The 21,130-nt window shown below is 41.9% G+C and overlaps 1 protein-coding gene across 5 annotated transcripts in view; it reads left to right on the forward strand.

Moving 5' to 3' along the window:
• The window catches only part of LOC121878682 (death-associated protein kinase 1-like), a 94,216-nt gene that overhangs the window by 7,197 nt on the left and 65,889 nt on the right, over positions 1-21,130 (forward strand). For all 5 annotated transcript variants that reach the window (XM_042385009.1, XM_042385010.1, XM_042385012.1 and 2 more), the window contains 4 exons: positions 2,005-2,098; positions 5,278-5,430; positions 6,573-6,708; positions 7,348-7,464. In XM_042385009.1, coding sequence (XP_042240943.1) covers positions 2,005-2,098; positions 5,278-5,430; positions 6,573-6,708; positions 7,348-7,464 — 500 coding nt within the window. The remainder of the gene's footprint in view (positions 1-2,004; positions 2,099-5,277; positions 5,431-6,572; positions 6,709-7,347; positions 7,465-21,130) is intronic.

Raw genomic sequence — 21,130 nt, forward strand, 5'->3', positions numbered from 1 at the left:
TGTGTGTGCTGTGTCTTGGTTGTGGCCACCTGACAGTATAACATGGAAGGGTTGGCATGATAGAGTAGAACACGTAGGGCCAAGAGTTACAGTGAAGCACAACATACTGTACATGTAATTAACCTCATTGATTCATGACCAGAAATGTAAAGACTTAGAAGAATGATCATTATACATTCCTGGTCTTATACAACTGAATAAAAAATTATTCACAAAATAAATTTATTTGGAAAAAGATCTTGATAAATGGAAACTTTATCTTTAGGTGGAAATATGGAAACTGTTTAAGCAAGAGAGAGAAAGATTATGATAAATAGGAAAACAATGTTGGTCTGATTTTAGGTTCCTTGTTAATAATGTCAGATACGATTCTTAAGTTCATGCATGCATTTTGTAAGTATAGTATATAACTCCATTTATCCTTGTTATTCAGTTCCCTGTATGTGTAAATCTCCTTCAACTTTCTCACACTATCTCCCCTTTGGTTGTGTGGTTCTCTCTTATATGTGAGGGAATGCTGAAGAGTAATGCCTCCTAATTTATGAATCTGAAATTGATTGAAATATTACACTGAAACAAAAACAGTTAATGGATCTAGATTGAATTTTTTTCTTAAGTTTGAGTTTATCACTTCTCGACATAATCACATCTGTGGTCCGCTACTTCTGCCACCACTCAAGCACTTTCTTGATGCCATCATGATAGAACTCCATGTCTTGTCGATAGAACCAAGTCCTCATGGCTGTCTTGATTTAAACATCCAAACAGAAGCATCACCCTTGAAGATGTTCCTAAATTTAGGAAAAGAGTGAAAATCTGATGGAGCCAGATCTAGGCTGCATGGTTGGTGGTCCAAGACAGTGAAATCAAGGTGGTGAATTGCTTCATTCATTACTGGGAATCCATTGAGCACAGGATTAACACCAATGGCCTGCATTTGCTCACTTGTGATGATAAAATTGGTGGGTAGTGTTTCCTGTGATATGCATTGATGCAATGGTTCTGTTTGATCATCTCATTAGTGCATTGTTAGCAATCATTGTCAATTGCTATTTGTGGTCTTCTGCTACATGGTTCGTCATGCAGTTTTGGCAAATCCGTTGTCCGCATCAGCCACAATCTTAGCCCAACAGAGAACAGTAATCGTGTCTACATAATCATTACCATATAGAGCTTTTTCTCCACTGGTGAATACCAATCATTGAATGTTTTCTGCAGTCAGGAACTCAATAACTGCACAGTGATTTAACTACACTGACATTGTATTGCCAGTCTTTCATGGTGACTGACATAGCTCTGAGACCTTTGGTGGCAAAAGTAAGAAACTTTAAAACAATGGGCAGAAAGAACATACGTATACATTGACTGCACTTCTCCCAACTACATGAACCTGTTTTAGAGGAGATTAAAATATATGAGGCATTACCTTTCAGCATATCTTCGTATACAATGTAAACATATTGAGTGGAAAGATTAAATTCAGTTCTTGTGAATTATTTTTCCTTTAGGTTTTTAAACCCCTTAAAACACTTGTCAACTTCTTACATTGTCTCTTCCTTGATGTGTATGGTAGAGATTTGATGAATATTAAGATTTGTTATAATGATACTTGCAGCCATGCACTGGAGCTCAAAATGGTAGAGCATGATGCTGTCATTAAAATATTGTTTCATTCTTCTTTTGATTTATAAACTGTGTATTTTATCAGTAATATTTTAAACTAATCTGAAATCAGTTAAAGCCTGCTTTTGTTTGTGTTGACATGTTCATGTAAACAAGTTTGTTTAATGCTCTCATAGATAAATAATTGGTGTGATCTTTTGAGTGTGTATGGTATTGTCCTTATTTAAACTGTCACCATAATCTCACTAGCTGTGGATCTAAATAACTGTTTGATGGTTAGTTGTGTTGTCATGATTATTATTTGCCTGGTAACTACCAGTTCTCCCATCACTTGTTCACTGATCATCATTTATTTTAAAATATCATCCACACACAACACAGGTACTGCAGAGTTCGTGGCTCCTGAGATTGTCAACTATGAGCCGCTGTGTCTGGCCACAGACATGTGGGCCATTGGGGTCATAACATATATCTTGTAAGTTATACAGTGTACAGTACAGTACAGTACTTAGGTTAAAGCTGGGAACCTATCGGCTACTCTGTAAGTTGCTCAGTCTTTATAAGTTTCATATCTCTGTGTTGTTGGTGGTGGGTTTTGGTGTTTTTCTTAGACAGTACCAAAGGTTCTGTGTCAAGCTTCTCAATCTTTTTCAATATGTTATGTCTTCATTCTTGAAATTCAGTGTTGCCAGTGGCCTGACTGATTATTTCTAATGATGCAGGACTGCTACTTTAGCAGGATAAGTATTGTTATTATTTTACTGAAAATCAAATGTAACCATACAAATTTGTGGAATAATTGAATTGGTAACACTTTTCTATTTTACTGTGGCTTTTTGTCATTGTTTAGGCTTTAATACATTAAGTAGTCTTATGTTTCTTGTACCGACAGTAAAATTTATATATATTTTTTGATGTTATCAGCTTCAGTATTTGGGTTATTTAGTTCACGAGAAAAATAATTTCCAAAATAAAATTAACATATACAAACTGTAATGATGCTTGTTCTATGGCTTATGGGTCATTTGTCAAGATACCTGTGAGATTTCCTCCAACAGAACACCCCTTAGTGAAGACTGACTAAGTGCTTGGGAATCAGTGGTTAGTAAGGGTAAAACCACAACTATGATCTTGTAGGACTGTCAAAAGTATATGTGACTAACCCCTTCTCTACAGGGATGCCACTATTTAATACAGTATTTTATTTGGCTATTGTCAGACAGGTTTATGGGACAAATCATTGGGCGTGCTTATAATGTCGACTTGCATTTGTTTTGCTAGAAAGTACCGCATTCTGTTCACTCTTTCTTTTGGGAAACTAAATTTTGGGATTGTAAGAAGGACATTGTTGCTGGCTTCAGGTTAGATCAACAAGTGAACCTGTGTGTAATTGTAGCTACAGTAAGTGGTTTTCTATGTTTTGTCTAACTAAACTCAGGTTTGCTTCCCAGTTTATCTTACTTGAGAAAATTTCACTTTCCTCTCTTTACTCTTGGTTGATTCCCTTTCAAAACTTATATTTTGAGTAATTTTCAGGTTAAATGGCAATTAAAGAGATAGATTTTTTATAATATGGTAGGTTAACTTCCATACCATGTTAAGGGCAGATCCAGGGGGGTCCTGGGGGTCCTGACTCCCCTTTTCACCAGAAAATTCCAACATTTTTTCTCTAATGCATTATTGCACTCAGGCATTTTTGTACAGTAAAAGTATTTACTATTGACTTCAGAACATCTCCTAATATCAAGTGCATATGGCCTCAAAATACCCATGATATTGGTTAGATTTCAAAAATCTTCTGGGGGGCTTACAGCACCCCAACCCCCCTCCCCCCTGCATGTGACTTTGAAGTTTGGCTTGTTTGGGTTTGTTCTGTTTCAACGTCTGGGTGGTGCAGGGGTTACTTTCCACCTTCACTTGGATATATTGTGATGTGACATTAGTAGGATTAAGCTTCAGAGACCCAGATTCATAACCAGGAGTCATGTAAACCAACTTGGGGATGTATTCCAATGACATTAAGAGTTGCATTTTCTGAAGCACTATGAGATCATGGTTGAGGATTCACCCTTGTTAGCAACTGATTCACAGTGAGTAATGCCTCAGAAGGCAGTCAACCATGGAGGTGGTTCTGTGGGAAGGAATCTTACAGGTTACTTAACTCTTACCATTCAGCCATAAAATGGGACTTCCAAAGTTCAGTCCTCTGTTTTTAAACTGTTAAATAGATCCTTCTTATTTCTAAGTGTTTTCTAGATTTCAGTCTTTGAGTCTTAGAAGATAATGTAGAATTCCCTCACCTCATATTTCAGGTCAGTTGATCAGTACTGTTGCTAGATTACACGTTTCTGAACTATCATGATGGCTTGAGGTTGTTGTAAATATTTTTTTATAGTTTACATGTGCTTTGCTATGCCTTGTCCTGCTGTTACTTTTATCTCTTTAACTGCTTATCTATCTTTAATGGCTTCTTGATGGAGTTTGAAGGTTGACCATATGTAGTCTTACCCCAGGCAATAGAATGATGACCATCCACTCACCTTGAAGTGTGTGAGCGCATGTGAAGCAAAACTTAAGACTGTTGTTGACGTTTTTTTTTTTTTACGTTTGTTGAGTTACTTTTCATTGTATCGGTGTGTTTCCCTCTTGAAAATATACAAACTACTGTATGTTAATGTGTTAATTACTGTTATTACTATTATTATTACAGTCAACCCTCGCTTTACGCGGTCCCACATTCTGCATTTCCACATTTACGTGGTCCCACATTCTGCATTTCCACGTTTACGCGGTACCCTGCTGAAACAGGAATGCTCACATTCCGCGGTGCGTGTACCCCTTTACGCGGAGAGCGGCTGGCGAGCCGCGCCATTTTTGGATCCAAACCTCCCGCCATCTCTCCCGCCCTCTCCCGCCATCCGCCATGTTGTGTAAGCGGCGCGAGCAGGGTGCGCACAAGGTCACCCAGTCATCAAAACATTACCGAGTTCTTCACCCGCCACCCGCCACCCACCACAGCCGGCCCAAGTCAGTGATAGTGATAATTATAGTGAGGATATGGACTTATATGGACTTTGAGGGGTTTGACAAAGAGGCCCTCAAAGCCTCTGTGGTGGATAGTGATACAATTGATACAAGTGATACAGGTGAGGGCCAATAATCTGCCCTCTGCATCGGAACCAACCGCCCATCCCCGTGTGCCCAGCCATCTTTTCTACTAATGTAAGTGTTAAAAAACCTAATATTATTGATATTACTCTTAATTATTAATTGTGTGTGCATACCATCATAAAGTTCAGATAATATTTTTACTACAACATAGTTGTGTGTCGTCAAAAAGTGGAGTTTGGGGGTCGGCCCGGTCTCTATTTCAATTAATCCCATATGTTATGTTCTTCACTTTACTCGTTTCTCACTTTCCGCGGTACCCTGTGGGTTGAATTAACCGCGTAAAGTGATGGGTTGACTGTATTATTATTATTATTATTATAATTATTTAATTTTTCTAGAGAATCACACATCAGTGCTCTAAGGTTTTGTTTCACTACTGAGAAAGAACCCCTCCTGGTGTTGTCAAATTCCAAAACAAAAATCCTGTTCAGTGTACTGTACATGGTATACATATTATAATGAGCCTTTGTGTTGTTGTTACAGGTTGTCTGGATCTTCACCATTCTTAGGTGATACACAGCAGGAGACATTTAACAACATAACAGCTGTGGATTACACGTTTGACAGCGAGTATTTTTGTGGCACCTCGGACCTGGCCAAGGATTTCATCTGTCGCTTGTTGGTTAAAGATGCCAGGTAATGAAAATATTTTTGTTTTAGTGATGTTGCTGTTTTGACTTTACAGTTTATAAGGTTAGGTTTAGGTTCACTTAGGTCAGGTTATGCATAAAGTTTATAGGATTAGGTTAGGTCGGATTAGGTTCGGTGCTTATAGTTTGTGGGAATAGGTTAGGTTGAGTTAGGTCAAGTTATGTGCTTACAGTTTATAGGATTAGGTTAGGTTGGGTCAGGTGCTCAATGATGAAAGACAGTGGATCACTTTATGCATGGAGCTATTTATGTTGATGTCTCTAGTCGTTGCAAGACTAATAAAGCAGCCTTCCAAAATGTAGACATATCCCTCATTTGTTTACACTCAACTCTCCGTCACACTTGTATCATTATACCGTCCTCACAGATAGTGAGCACTAAAGTAATGCTGTACTGTATATATTGTAAATGTAAAACATTCCTCGCTTCTTCAGGGTGACATAAGATTAGTTCAAGGCTTTAATCCTTGTACATTTGACCAGCATTCAGAGATTATGTACTGGATTCCCTCTGAGCTGAGCAAAACCGTCTGGTGTTGGTGAACTGAAATATTAAACATGGCGTCCCCGTAGTGAAGGGTTTAAGAGCTTTACTTTCTCTGCTTCTGTCGTGATATTGCATCTCTCGTTACTCGCATTATGGCCCATTTTCCTCAGAATTATCAGTAGGTATATTGTAACTATTTTATGCTGGCCTAGAAATATTTATCTGCAGCCTCTTCAGCTATTTAGTAGAGTGAGAACAGTAGCAGGAGAATAATACTGTACAGAGGTTCACCAACTCATTTTTTCATTCGCCTGCCTGGAGGTGGAATTTACTTATTGAATCCTTTTTTTTTCCCATTTTGAGGTACTATTTTGATAGATTTTGTGCTACTATCATTGCTAAAAAAACAACTGAATTATGATAAATTTTCCTGATAAAGCATCCAATGTTTGTTGTATCTGAAGTAATATGTTTGAAAGCTTTGTTCGGTGGTTTTGATTACCTTGGTTCTGTTATTCCAAGTTTTATAGGTACTTGTACAGTACTTTTCCTATTAGGGTACGCAAAACTTAAGATATACATAGCTAGTCAGGTACTATTGGCTGGTCAGGTCTTTATACGCTCTTGCCATTTGTTCGCAGAAAACGATTGACGGCTGAGGAGTCACTAGCACACCCCTGGATGGAGCCACAGTCGCAAGAACAGGAAGAGGAGCGCCGCGATGCACAAACAAACATGGATAACTTTAAATCGTACCAAGCCCGACGGAGATGGAAGGTAGCTGTATTCAACTATTTTAATAAGCAAGAACAGTCAACAAATTAGTCCCTGTATTTGTTTCTAACCTGATATTTCTTTCTTAAACTCAGGGTTAAATCAGTATATATCTGTCAGGGTCTGCTGTTTCATTTCCCTTGGGGGTCCTTCTGTGATGAGGATTGACTGTGGTTGCTGTAGTCATCTTTGAATGCAGGAAAAGGTTAGAAAAAGAGAGAATCATTTAGGGAAAAAAATTGATAAGAACTGGGGAGACAAATGTTTAGGAAAGAATAAACTAATAAGTAATTCTGAGACATTTAAAGACATGTGACCAGGAGTACTGTATTGTGTATGGATCTACAGGTAGTGGGTGAGTTAATTAATTCATAGAAGAATTTATTTCTTGGATGTAAAATATAGTATTCAGGGGACAAAGAAGAGAGGAGGGGGAAAAACTCCAAGATAATCTCTGATGAATAAACTTTTAAAGGTGTCAGTTATATGATGATTGGTGGTGAATTTATTTTGGTCTTATGCCAGTCTCAATATATTATTCAAATTGGAAGGTATTAGTCAATTTAATGTAGGTAATATTTCTTAGTTCTGTCTCTGTGGTTGTTGTGTTGCTTACCTACTTGTTTTTTGTCTCCTTTGCAGCATTCTGTCAAAGTTGTGACGTTATGTAATCGTTTGTCAAGAAGTGCCAAATTACGAAGTCAGAGTGCTGAGCTCCTGGATGCCAAGTCTAGTGCCATTACTCTACAAGAAGACCGGGTAAGTATGGTACTACTCCTGCCATTTTTGTAGTGATCTCCTCCCACACAGACACACACACACAAAATGAAGGAACATGCTGTCCTTCCGCCAGACTCAAATTGTGTGTCCAGTATAGAATTTTATATTAGGTGCAGGAATTTAAATAAAGCTTTAGAGGAGTTTACACAAATGTGTGTACAGTATCAGTGCTTTGGTTATTTAATTCAGGGCAGTATAATAAAGGTCAAGCTTGTAAGTCAGGGTTGTGGGTCAAGGTTGTAGGTCAGGGTCATGGGTTAAGGTTGTAGGTCAAGGTCTTAGGTGAGGGCCATGGGTCAAGGATCATCAGTTGGTTTTGGTGACGTGTTTAAACTTGATGCTTGTTAAGTGTGATTCATGTGTAAGGTCCAGCCCAGGGGATCCAAACGAATGCAGGACACCTGAAGATTAGCTCCTTCCCAGCTTATTTCACCTTGATGATTAACCATCCTAATGCTATCTCAGGGGAGGGGGTCAGGTTAGAATAGTAGGTTGTGTTAGGTTAATGTTTAAAGGCGGTTTATCTTTAAAGTAGGTTAGTGTTAAATAAAAGTTAGTCTTTTGGTTAGGCAAAGTTGTAAAAAGTACCTGACTTTGTTACTTAAGTAAAAGTATTGTTACATTGGTAAAATGTTACTCAAGTAGAAGTAAAAGTATCCAATGTTCAGTGTTCTTAAGTAGAAGTAAAGAAGTATCTCATTCATAAAGTACTCAAGTACTGAAAGAAAAGGTAACAACAAAATTATTAATTGTCTCAAATATTATAATAGATCCACAGTAAATTACCAAAAAATAGTTATCTAAAGATAAAAATAAGAGCCACATAGCATTACACATGTTTTTTTGCAAATCTTTCTATTGAGATTAATCAATAACTGATTCTCAAAATTATGGCTGTTCAATCAGGATCTTGTAGGCCTATATATAAGCCCAGCGTGACCTACCAAAAGAGAATACGTTCAGCCGCTCTTCCCTCTACAATCCATCGCAGGGATAGTGAAATGGGCTGAAAATATATCCATACAACAATATGATCACTTTCTTCCTTATTCACACAGTATCATCGATGTGGACTTATGGTCCGCAGGCATAATGTTGTCTGCTTGCATTAGGTTAGGATACAGACCTATCTGGCAAGTGTCTGAGGCGGGGTATGACCTGCACTTCTCTTCCTGCAAACTCCATAACTGCTCCAATGCTAACACCCTTCAACACTATTGCCTTGACTATCCCACTGTCAGGTCCTCCTACCACAGGACGATTTAATTCTTGTATGCTACCCATGCTTTGGTGGGTGCTAACTCCCATTGTCCTTAAATCATATCAATATTGTCTCCATATCACAAGTCATAGTGTGTCCTGCGAGAGACAAGTATCAGTGTATTAGTGTCTGACCGCATGGTCTTGTGACTAAGCTTGTCGCCCCCTGGGGTGTAATAAATGAATTAAATAATAAATAATAAGCCCAGCATGACTAGATGCTCACATGCAGCAGTTGCAGGTAGTGGGGTGTTAAGCTTCAGAGATAAGTCGCATAATGTCGGGAAAGACCTCAGTAGCTCCATTCTATTGCCTGGGCATGCCAAGTAGCTATCAGGCTACTTTAGTTGAGGAGTTTGTGGATGATTGTCACCTCCATAGTGGCTGAGTTTGACTAAGACTCACCATGAACTGTCCCTGTAATTGGGGTGTGACTGTGGTGACGTCACTTTTTTATTCTAATTGATGAGTGGCTGAATTTTTCGCACCACGTAACATCTGGCAGGTACTTAGTTATTCAAGCAGAATTTTAAATACACTCAGTCTCACACATTTGTATAGATACAGACTTTATATCTAAGATGGAATTATGTAAAGCATTTTAGAATCACAGCCTCTTTGAAATTTATTTTAGGTACAGGTACATTAGACCCTTGTCATTCGCGAGTTTGCAATTCACGATTTCGATGAATCGCGGTAAGCAGATGGTGGCTATGGTGGCTAGCTTGCAAGCCTTTTCCTGCTGCACAACAAGTGCTTCTGTATGAAATGGCCCCTAAAAGACTGCCTAGTGTCAGTGCTCGTGATGCTAGTGGAGTGAAATGTAAAAGGCAGAAGTCAGTGTTGACCCTGACAAAGAAAGTTGAATTATTAGATAAGTTAAAAGAGGGGATGAGTGCTGCCCTGGCTGGTCAGTTGTTTGGTATAGGTATACAGTAGTGTATAAGTTGCTATTCGTGGTTTTGCCAATTCGCGCCATTTCCTGGAACCTATCCCTCGTGAATGGCAAGGGTCTACAGTATATGCAAAGAGCAACTGATGTCTAATGGGAAGATCAAGCCCCTGAAGGAAAGGTGGGGGAGAATAGAGGGGATTCAATGGGGGAGGGAGGGATAAGAGGGTAGGCTAGGTGAGGTCAAGGTGCTAATGGACACAAGAAGATCAAGGGGAAAGTCCGCTGTCATGGTCACTGCCACTTGACCTGACCTGATGTCACCTCACCTCACAAGAGCTTTAGGTATGTGACTGCGCGGTGTCTCCTCACACTCACACTGTACCCTTCATGGCTCCACCCACACAACTCTTTTACGATGGTTAATATTAATGAATTAATTTAAAAATGTATTATTCGTTTGCATGTAATGAGTAGCGATTTTTGTGTTTTCATTGTATTGGAGTAAAAGTATTAGAAAACCATACTTAAGAAAAGGAAAAGTAAAAAATATAGAGTACTTTGTAAAATGTAAATTCAGTACCCAAAAATGTTACTTGAGTACAGGTACAGTACTCAATAAATTTATTTAGTTACTTTACAACTCTGAGGTTAGGTTATTGTTGAAGGGAGGTTAATCTCTATGTTAGGTTAGTGTTAAAGGGAGGTTAATCTACTTTAGGTGAAATAAACTGAGAGGGCTAATCTTCAGGTAATCCATAAAGTTAATTAGGGTCTAATTTCTAGGGCTGCTGTGGGGAAGTAAGTGACTATTTAGATTAGACCCCAACCCACCTTTGTAAAGATTAGCTAGGGACTGAACCTAAAGGGATTGGTAGTGCATTTATACTATACACGAGTCATTCCTCGGTGATCTGGTCAAGAAATTGAGTTTTTCGTATAAAATTTTCATCTTCCATTTTACAGGTTATCCCCAGGTAAGTACAGTACAGCCTCTACCATTTCCATTTGTAGTTTCTCTTTCCATGACACTGACTCTATCCTAATGTCACATGATTGGGAATGTTTTTGTATCGTGCACTGAAGTCAAGCTGCTTGATCTTTTGGCCAGTCGGCCTCCTGCAGTATCCCACTTTCTTATGTTCTTTCTTATCTGGTGTGGGGATACTTTGTGTATTTGTTGGGTATACTTTGTGCATTTGTTGTTATGAATTAGTATTTAAGTACAAATTACTCCTTGGTGAAGTCTTTCGAAATGATGTTTAGGTGTCTATACCAAGCAAATGGATTGTACTGTAATATATTTCTGTTAACTCGGTCACAAGTGTCTTTAGCTTGTCTGGTGTTTGAAAAGGAAGAGGAAGTTGTGTCGACACCTTGGCACCCTATGTCACCGTCTACATTTTTGCTGGGTGTTAAGCTCATGTGTTTAACTCAGTAACCTAATATGAGGCTTAACATAATTATGGTTACAGGGCTCTTGTTTTTATTGTCTGACATGTCATACTGTACAGTTTAATGGTCGTCCACAAATCTTTGAGGTTTGGTGTGGAGTAAGGTTGTGAAAAAGTGAATTTGTACATTAGTGAAATTAACTTCATAAGGTTAAATAGTGGGTTAATGTTGAATAACTTGAAAACTATATTGTACTATCCTTCTCATGAGACTAGTTTTGTGCTATATATACTGTAGTAATAAACGCTTTTTAGGGTACATAAATATTTTTATAGAAAACAGTTTGCTTTGCACTACATCCTGGAAACTACAGAATGGAATTATGTTTTCAGTTACCCTCAAATATTGTCTCTGACAGTCATTCACTGAGGCCAAGGTGGTGGAATTTTTTATCCATTCGTCTTCTTCGTTTTTCGGAGGGGGTGAAGCATCAGTTGTTCTCAATTTGTTTTAATTGGATGTGGTTGTTTTTTATACCCTGTATAAGGGATATCCCCTAATTGTCATACAGCGCTGACTGGCCTATTGGCTCCAGTGCTTGACTTTGAACGTAACTTCCATAAATCAATCACTCAATCAATCTGAGTGGTGGAAGGTCTATATTGGTTATCAAAGTGTCCATACTGAGAAGGAGGTCAGTGGCCTGTGTAGGATCCCTCTATTGTTCATGATAGCCCTTGACAAACCTATCAGGAACAATGGGGGGGATCCTCCACAGGCCACTGACCTCCTTCCTTCGGCATGGCCACCTCTAGAGAGTGACCATTAGGTAAATAAGGTTAGTAAGGTAAAGTGAGGTATGGTGAATAAGCTACACACTGTACAGAGAAATCTTCATCGAACTGATACTGTATAGTCCGTTAGATGGAGGTTTCACATCTAACAGACCCCCAATATAACGAACTTCCCTCTCTATATACTGTTGTCCTTATTTCTGATGTTGCAATGGCAGTAAGAATGTTTCATCTCTCCCTCTCTATATACTGTTGTCCTCATTTCTGATGTTGTAATGGCAGTAAGAATGTTTCATCTCTCCTTCATCTCATCATCACAACGAACCTCCCAAGCTATCACTGAATTAGAAGAGTTCCCCGTTGAGTGTACCGTATATACAGTACATCGATGTATTCTGCAGTACAGTGTGTGGTTCCAGGGTGAGAGATGAGTGACTGTTGGGTAGTCTAGTTAATAATAGCGTAGTGGGAGAGAATGGAAGTTGTTATGGTATAAACACAGGTAATGCTTATTTGTTGAGTTGTAAGATGATTGTGTTAGAATGATGAAATGTTTTGATAGAATGTACAGGGAAGGAAGGTGTGGGTGTGTGATGGGGGGGGTGGGAGGGAGGGGTGTGGTGGGGGGAAGGTGGGGTGTGATGGGGGGTGGGGAGGGAGGGTGTGTGGTGGGGGAGGAGGGGGTGTGGTGGGGGGGTGTGGGAGGGAGGAGGGGGTGGGGAGGAAGGTGGGGGTGTGGATGGGGGGGGGGTGGGAGGGGAGGGTGTGTGGGTGGGGAGGAGGGGGGTGGGGAGGAAGGGTGGGTGTGGGGATGGGGGGGTGGGGAGGGAGGGGGGTGATGGATGGGGGAGGGAGGGTGTGGGTGGGGGGAGGATGGGGGTGTGGGGAGGGGGGTGTGGTGGGGGGGGGAGGGGGGGGTGGGGGGAGGGAGGGGGGGTGGGGGGAGGAGGGGGTGGGGGAGGAAGGTGGGGTGTGTGATGGGGGGGTGGGGGAGGGAGGGTGTGTGGTGGGGAGGAGGGGTGTGGGGGAGGGGTGGGTGTGGATGGGGGGTGGGGGAGGGAGGGTGTGTGGTGGGGGGGAGGAGGGGTGGGGGAGGAGGTGTGGGTGTGTATGGGGGTGTGGGGAGGAAGGTGTGGGTGTGGTGGGGGAGAAGTGTGTGTATACATTATACCGAACTCGAGCAGAACAGGATATGAACACCATCCAACCTTGACACCTCTCGTATGTATAGGACATGTATCGATCACGTCCCGCCACTGTACCCGGTCAGTTCATCCCTCGCTCACTTTAACACGTTTTAAAAGGGGAAAAACTTTACACCATGAAGTTTAAATGGGAATAAATTACTACACGGGGAAGGCGATAAGAAGTAAAGCCGCCGGAAAAAGCCACCGGTATTAAAGCCCATTGGTAATAAAGCCACCCCGAGTTATGTACAGGTGGAACTTATTCTAAGACACTGTAAGGATCACCTAAAGTACAGTATCTCCACCCCAGCTTATTACACCTAACGATTACCCACCCTAACATTACCTGGGGGTTAGGTTAGGTTATTGTTAGGGTGGTTAATGTTTAGGGTTTTTTATTTGCCCTCGGCGGGGGCTAGTTTATTGGGCACCCCCTTGTCAACCTGTGCAAGGTGAAGTGCAAAAGCGTTTACAACACCCATCTGGGAAGCATGCGTAGTTCATGCTTGCTTTCATGACTCATGCATTAAGGGCGTAAAAGCCTGAAGGGTCATGGGTTTTGTCAGCAAGTTACATAAAGTGACAGAATGATGAGTGTGTGGGGGGAAAATTCCCGGTACAGTTTATTGGGTGATATAAACTGGGGTGGAGATTCTTCAGGTGGCCCCAATGTGACCCCCCCAGGGCTTAACCAGGTACTGTGTATTAGGTGTCGTCCACCGTCACCACCTGCACAGTTTCAAGAGCACCTACCGTTTGTTGGGTCTTCTTGTCGCTCCCTCCTTCGTCGTCGTCGTTGCCGCCGCTGCTGTTGCTGAACGACTGCTGAGGCATCACACTGAGGAGCTTCCGTGTGTCAGGTGCTGGCTACCCTACACATCCGAATCCTCCACCATTCATTTATTTTTCCTACGCTGAGTACTGTACTTGCAAGTCGTCGTCCGCTAAATGAGTGTCGGCGTATTACTACACATTCTTGTGGTAGACCGACGCGTGTTGCCTCGATGTACGCACCTCAGACCTGTTATTATCACGTTTTATTGCACATGTTTACGCCGTGTTGCGAATGTGTTTTACGAGGTAAGTATCCGTCATTGTTCACAAGAAGTTCGTAAACGTATTCGCTTATACTTACGGTGTTGTATATGATAAACGTAGTCGGGGCACTTGGCAGCAGGTGGTGAGCGTGGGGGCAGGTGTCTGACGTAGTGGTATTGCCGATATATATTTAATCCTGTGAATGTTTCAGCGGGCGGACGTTGCCCCGCGGCCCAGCTGCTGCAGTCAGTTGTTTGTCTCCTGAAGTGTGGTGGTGTTGTGTTAGCTGGCCGCCGCTACCTCTGCAATGGAAAAAATCCGCTAATATAACCTTCCCGAATAAAAATGTGGAAGAGAGTCAGCCGAGGGGAACGGCGACAATAGCCAGCCGTAAACCCCCATGGTGAACGTTCATACAGCTGTAATTATCAGTGAAAGTGAAGGAGGTGGTGGTGGAGGTGCCGTGCGAGGGTCGCCTTAGTCTTGCCTCACTGTCGTAGCAGATAAAGCTTGTGGGAAATGCGAAGGTGAGAGACAAACATATAGACTGAAGTGTCTCCCGCCAGACAACAGTGGTGGTCAGTGAGGCAGGGCGCTGTTTGTCTGACCGACTAGCCCTTGGCGCTAACCTGCTACACCGCTACTGCCACTATTTCCGGCTACCGCGGTTCCGTTGTGTAAATTGATACGCCTCGCGGACCTCGTGTTGATAGCTTGTGAATAATTCTTTTATTGTAATTCACGTATGTATTGTGCATTACCTCGTGTTGAAGGCGGAGGAAGGAACAGTGTGTGTGGAATATGTGAGTGAAACCTGTACGCGGGGGAGCGGAAGACCTGAGACTGTGGTCAACACACCTTAGCGGCTGTACGTTGTGGGCGCTGGTGGAGACTGCTGCTTCAACACTCGAGCACTGACGGTAAACATGCACCAGCGGAAGACCTACTGAGACCTATACTGCTGTACAGTTACATCCCTCTCAGGGCATGGTAACACTTCCTGCTAGTCCACCACCACCACTACTACCACCACTACTACAGATAACATACACGTGGGGAGTTAGGGTGGTATCTGGTGGCCCACCGTGGAAGATATATCCCCGGATAACTTGGTGCTACAGTCGGTGAATACATCTCCCCCGGACAACCTGGTGATCGTAAATGCGTCCTGAGATTAGTTTGGTGAGAACAGATGGCGTACTGACGTAATTACACACCTGACAGCTTAATAGCCGCAGGTATATACAGTATAGACATAAACCTTGATAGTGTGATGATAAACAACGTGTGATAGACTAACGCAAATACATTACCCTTAATAGCTTCAGCGGTGAGAGAGAGAGAGAGAGAGAGAGAGAGAGAGAGAGAGAGAGAGATGGTAGTGTTGACAGTACTATGGAGAAACGTGACGTGTTTAAGGGAAGACTTGTGATCCTGTATCCCTTGGCGAGCGATTTGAGTGACGTCATCAGACAGTTGGTGACGGAGAGTGAGGAGTGGTGACCAAGTGTTTGACAGTGACGGTCGTATACTCGGGAGTGGTAAAGACACGCCGAGCGGGAACAGCAACACGGAACCCTAGTGCTGTATCAACCCCGTCGGCTGAAGAGAATAGAATAGTTCCTCAAGCACTCCGTCGGGATTAGTTCCTCAAGCACTCCGTCGGGATTTGGTTATTATAAAGTGAAATACATGTAGTTGAGGGGTGACAAACGGGTGTTACGTCAGCTGCACGACTACCCGAAGGAGACGACGTAGAGGGGGAGTGATTTACCTACATGTACGACCTCCAAGACGACGCAAGGTAGTCAAAATACGACCACCCTCACGACGACCTATAAGGATATCACCAACACGACCACCCTCACGACTAGTCTAATATATATCAACACGACTTCCTCCCCTCCCCCCACCCCAGCAATCAACGACCACCGACCATGGATCACAACAACAGCGTCTGGTTGTTAGAGGCTCACCAATTAGACACGGAGGTAAGTCCTTGTAAACACACTGGAAGTTTCTCTGTCCCGAAATACACAGTAAAATTTCGGATACACACACACACACACACACACTCTCTCTCTCTCTCTCTCTCTCTCTCTCTCTCTCTCTCTCTCTCAAAAGACACGTTGGTATTGGTGGAGTTAGGTTAGGTTATACAGGTGTTGGCTGGGTTAGGTTATAGTTAGGTTTGGTGATTTTATATGTGGTTGGGTTAGGTTTTTTTGTGGTTGGTTTAGTTGTGTGTGGTTGGTTTAGGTTTGTGTAGTTGGGTTAGTTTAGGGGTAGGGTTAGGTTGGGTTAGGTTGGTTAGGTTAGGTTAAGATAGGGGTTGGTTCGATTTGACTAGATTCCCGATTATACAAAGCTATGGCAATTTCTTGAGGTTTGGCAACGTCATGAGATTGTCAGCATCATGAGATTGGTAGCATAATAGGATTGGGAACATCATGAGACTAGGAACGTCATGAGATTAGGAACGTCATTAAGAGATATTGTAGAGTGCAAATTAGTGTGTGTGTGTGTGTGTGTGCGTGTGTGTGATTGTAAATTAAATAAAGAAGGTACAGTAATTTGTTAGTGTAATAAAGTGTGGTATTTGCATGTAATTAGTTGTGATTAGTTAGAATAATTAGATGTGAGAGTAATTAGTTGTGATATGTGAGTGCAATTAATATAAGTCATTGGGGGTTAATGGTGGAGAATAATTAATTTGGTTATTGAGGGTGATTGATGGGATGAATCGGTGTGTAATTGATTCGGTGATTGAGGTTATTGATTGCTTGGGTGAATTGGAACGTGATTGATGGTGTGTTTTAGAGTGATTGAGTGAGTGTGGTTGAATGAGTGTAATTGAATGGATGTGATTGAGTGAGTAACTGAGTATATGTGATTGAGTGTGGTTTGTGTGGCAATAACCGTACTGGCTATACAGTCTTGCCTCGGGGCTTTTATGGCTCTCAGGGTCGACGCCAAGGTTATTGTGGCGTGCTGTAAGTGTTATTATGAGAGAGAGCGTTAAGTAGATGTTGTGGGAATGTGTGGCAGGTGTGTGTGTGTGTGTGGGGGGAAGGGGACGTTAGCAGGAGACAGGTGTGTTTCAGCAGACGACAGGTGTAGAAGCAGCAGACAATTACTGGGAAGTGAAGAGAGAAATGACTTGTGAGAAAGAAAGAAAGAAGAAATCGTTTAGGAGGAGAAGAAGAAGGAGGAGGAGGAGGAGAAGAAGGAAGAGCCTGTTTTAGCGTCAATGGCTGGGTGTCAGGATGAGGCTGTCAGAGGCTGGTGTCATCTCCGTTGTCGACACTTTTCCTTTTCCTTTTTCCCGTCGTGAAGAGGATTGTCACTGGAGTGTTTCCTTTCCTTGTGTTGGCTGGTGGGAGAACGATGGTTGTGTGCGGCGTGAAGGCTGTGTATAGTGTGGTGAAGGATGATGGTGAGGACCACAGCTACTGTACTGTAACACACACACCGTCGTTTGATGTTGATAGATGATGATGTGGTGATAATGACGGTGATGGATGATTCCTTGTACCACCAACACCTGCGCATTGTATCATCATCATTATCATTTTGGTCATTATCGCTGTGTCATTATCGTGTGTTTTTAAATTCTACTTTCCCGCCAAAATGTCAGCTGTTTCATGTACGCAAAATATCTGGTGGCTTTGTCAGTTGCTCTTGGTCGAATTGGCTTACTGTTTTACTGTTGTTCTATACCTGCACTGTCTATGAGGTACATTGGTAACTATATCTTCACGGTCCATGTATACCGTATACAGTACCGGCGTTGTCTGTATACGTGATGAACTGTATGTCTACCCTCCACCCCCTCATCCCACAGCTCCCCATTGTTCCTTGTTAACATTTTATTGTAAAGCTAGATTAAAAAAAGACCCGTAGTCTCCGTGGATAAGCCAGCGGTAATGTAAGCACCGCCTACCAAATCCCTGGGTAAGATACAGTCATTGGCTGGGAGCGCTGTAAACCTACCGGTAAATTTCCATGTAAATTTGCACGCCAAAAACTTACCCTCCAAAATTTATCCGTCCCATTACCCGCCATAATTTACCACCCAAAACTTCCCCTCCACAGACTTACCTGCCGACGCCTGTCAAATTTTACACGGCGTCTCAACGTCTGCACCATTTCACGTTAGGATTTGGAAATAGTGTGACTTGCATCATGTTGTGTGTGATGTATTGTTTTGGGGCCACACCACACACACACACACACACACACACACACACACACACACACACACACACACACACTCACACACACACACAGACACACAGACACACACACACACACAGACACACACACACACAGACACACACACACACACACAGACACACACACACATTTCGAGTTCTGGACAATCATTTCTCGACACATACTGGGCTTTTGAGAGTTAGGACCTGATATACAATTTATTTATTTTATTATTTTTATTATTTATACATAGATGACTTAACCTGTTGATGAAGAAAGTTTTATTATATTTAAAAGTTATAATACATATTTATTTTCTTACTTTCTAATCTATAAAATACCTTAGGCACATAGAAACCGTCTTGGGAATTTTCAAGCGTGACGGGATTTTATTTTTTTGTTTACTCTGGCATTTATAGTTGAAGCGTGTTATAGGATGAAGTAAAACAAAACAAAACATAATGCGTGGACGACCCCCTGAGGTGATTGTTGTTATTATGGCGGTGATTGAAGGTGTTTAGATACGTAGTCCCTGTAATTATGTGTTCTACCACCCCGCCCACCCACCCCCTCACGCCTCTCCTCCTAGCACACCTAATACACACACACACACACACACACGTAGTTCTATCCTCCTCCTTACGAACCAGTGTACAGTGCCACAGTATATTTAAGGCAGGGTGAGCTGTGGGTGGTGAGAGAGATTACCATGACAGACTAACCCATGGCTCAATCAGCTGGTGAGGTGGTCAGCTGACTTGACTCTCTGTACAGGGAAATTCAGTGAGTCCTCGTCTCTCTCTCTCTCTCTCTCTCTCTCTCTCTGCGGAATTCAATGAGTTAGTTTCTCTCTTTCTACGGACAATTCGGTCAGTTTTGCTCTCTCTCTCTCTCTTGCGTTTTGTGTAGGCTATTGTTTCTACTAGATGGTAATAGTTTATTATACGCGAGTCTTGACACTATTTCGCTATATCAGATTTATACGCTTAGTTATTACCTTTTTGTTTTGCTGTTATAGTCTTGCGAGAGAGAGAGAGATCCACATGCTCACTAAACTGCTGAGTCACATGAGCCACACCCCTCCCTCCATCCCTCAGCACTTACTACACATAATTTCTAGGAACTGCACGAGAGATTATTTCTGTAAAAGATATTCCGTGACAGAAGTTACTAAGAACCTCGACTTGGAAATGTCACTCGAGCTTTCACATTGGCTGCTGTGGTAGTAGTCATCAGATAAGAAAAGAAAATAATAAAACCTTTGGATAAATATTTAAAAATGCCTCTCCACAATGGCTTACTTGATCTTCACAAAAATAAAAATAGATTGTAAAGTAAAAAAATGGCGTCTACATGGGTTGTCTTATTCATCAGATACGAAAAAAGAACTTGAATAATTATTAAAAACAGAGGCATTCCACATGGCTTACGACACGTGATCTTCAGAAACGATAAACAAAAGCATGTGAATTGTTAAGTAAAAAATAATGGCGTCCACAATTGCCACCATAATCATCACATATGAAAAAATAAGGAACCACAACTTTGAATTATGGCTACAAATGGCTCTCCACAATGGCTTCCGTGCTCTACAGACATATGAGATATCTAAAAGTGAATGTTTTATTTTTACCGTTTCTTACTTTATTTTAGCCATGTACAATTGCTGTTTAAACTACCTGAACACTTGTGGTTTATTCTGACATCATCTACATAAAGTTTGTGTTTTGTTAGAGGAATTAGGAATGTATTTGTTTATTTAGGATTTTCATAATATTACAAGTTTTTAAAATGTTGTTGTTTGATTAATAATGAGACGTAGTGCTCATCAGATGTAAATAATTTGTGTATATATATATATATATGCTATCACCCCCAAGTAGAGGTTAGATATTGCCAAATGGTCAGAATGTTGGCAGGTGCTGTACTTTACGTGTTGTCAGTGAGGTTTGGCCTGGAGGAGATGGTGTTGTCAGCAGGGTGTGGCGTGGAGGTGCTGTCAGCAGGGTGTGGCGTGGAGGTGTTGTCAGCGGGGTGTGGCCTGGAGGTGTTGTCAGCAGGGTGTGGCGTGGAGGTGTTGTCAGCAGGGTGTGGCCTGGAGGTGTTGTGAGCAGGGTGTGGCCTGGAGGTGTTGTGAGCAGGGTGTGGCGTGGAGGTGTTGTGAGCAGGGTGTGGCGTGGAGGTGTAGAAAGCATGCAGGTGTTGTGGTCAGGTAACAACTTTGTCACACTGTCTTTGTTTACTGTTGATGAGGTGTTGTTGACCTGATGATGATATAACAGATGGTGTGGGGGGACTGCTGACCACACACACAGACGCGCGTGTAATAATGCCCGTGTAATGATTTGATGACAATGATGATTTTGATGAATTAACGACGATAATAAAATGATAATTATGATATAAACCTAACCTAACCTAAACCTAACCTAACCTAACCTAACCCTAACCTAACCTAACCTAACCTAACCTAACCCAACCCAACCCTAACCTATTTTCCTCTATCCTGGATGCATTAATATATCTCTAAGTTAACAATTTCGACTACGAGTGTACCACCATTTTATTTTAGGCAGGTATAGTTGAGGGGGTAAAATGCTCTTCTGTTTCCTTGTTCTGGGGAAAAATTATTTATCATAGGAAGTTTCAGAGTCTTGGTCGAATCCCCCCACCACTGTGTTCCCCCGCCGCCTTTTGTTCCCTGTTGGTGGAGTTTTAACTTTGTTTGGTGGTGGTGGTGGTGGTGGAGGAGGAGGTAATGCGGGTGGAAGTATGATGTATGGGGTGGTAGTGAGGGCGGGTGATGGAGGAAGTGGATGGAAGTGGATGGGTTGGTGTTGTGGTTGTGATTGACGGTAAGTGGT

This window comes from Homarus americanus, unplaced genomic scaffold, assembly GCF_018991925.1.
Source record: "Homarus americanus isolate GMGI-L3 unplaced genomic scaffold, GMGI_Hamer_2.0 scaffold23518, whole genome shotgun sequence".
Classification (NCBI taxonomy): domain Eukaryota; kingdom Metazoa; phylum Arthropoda; class Malacostraca; order Decapoda; family Nephropidae; genus Homarus; species Homarus americanus.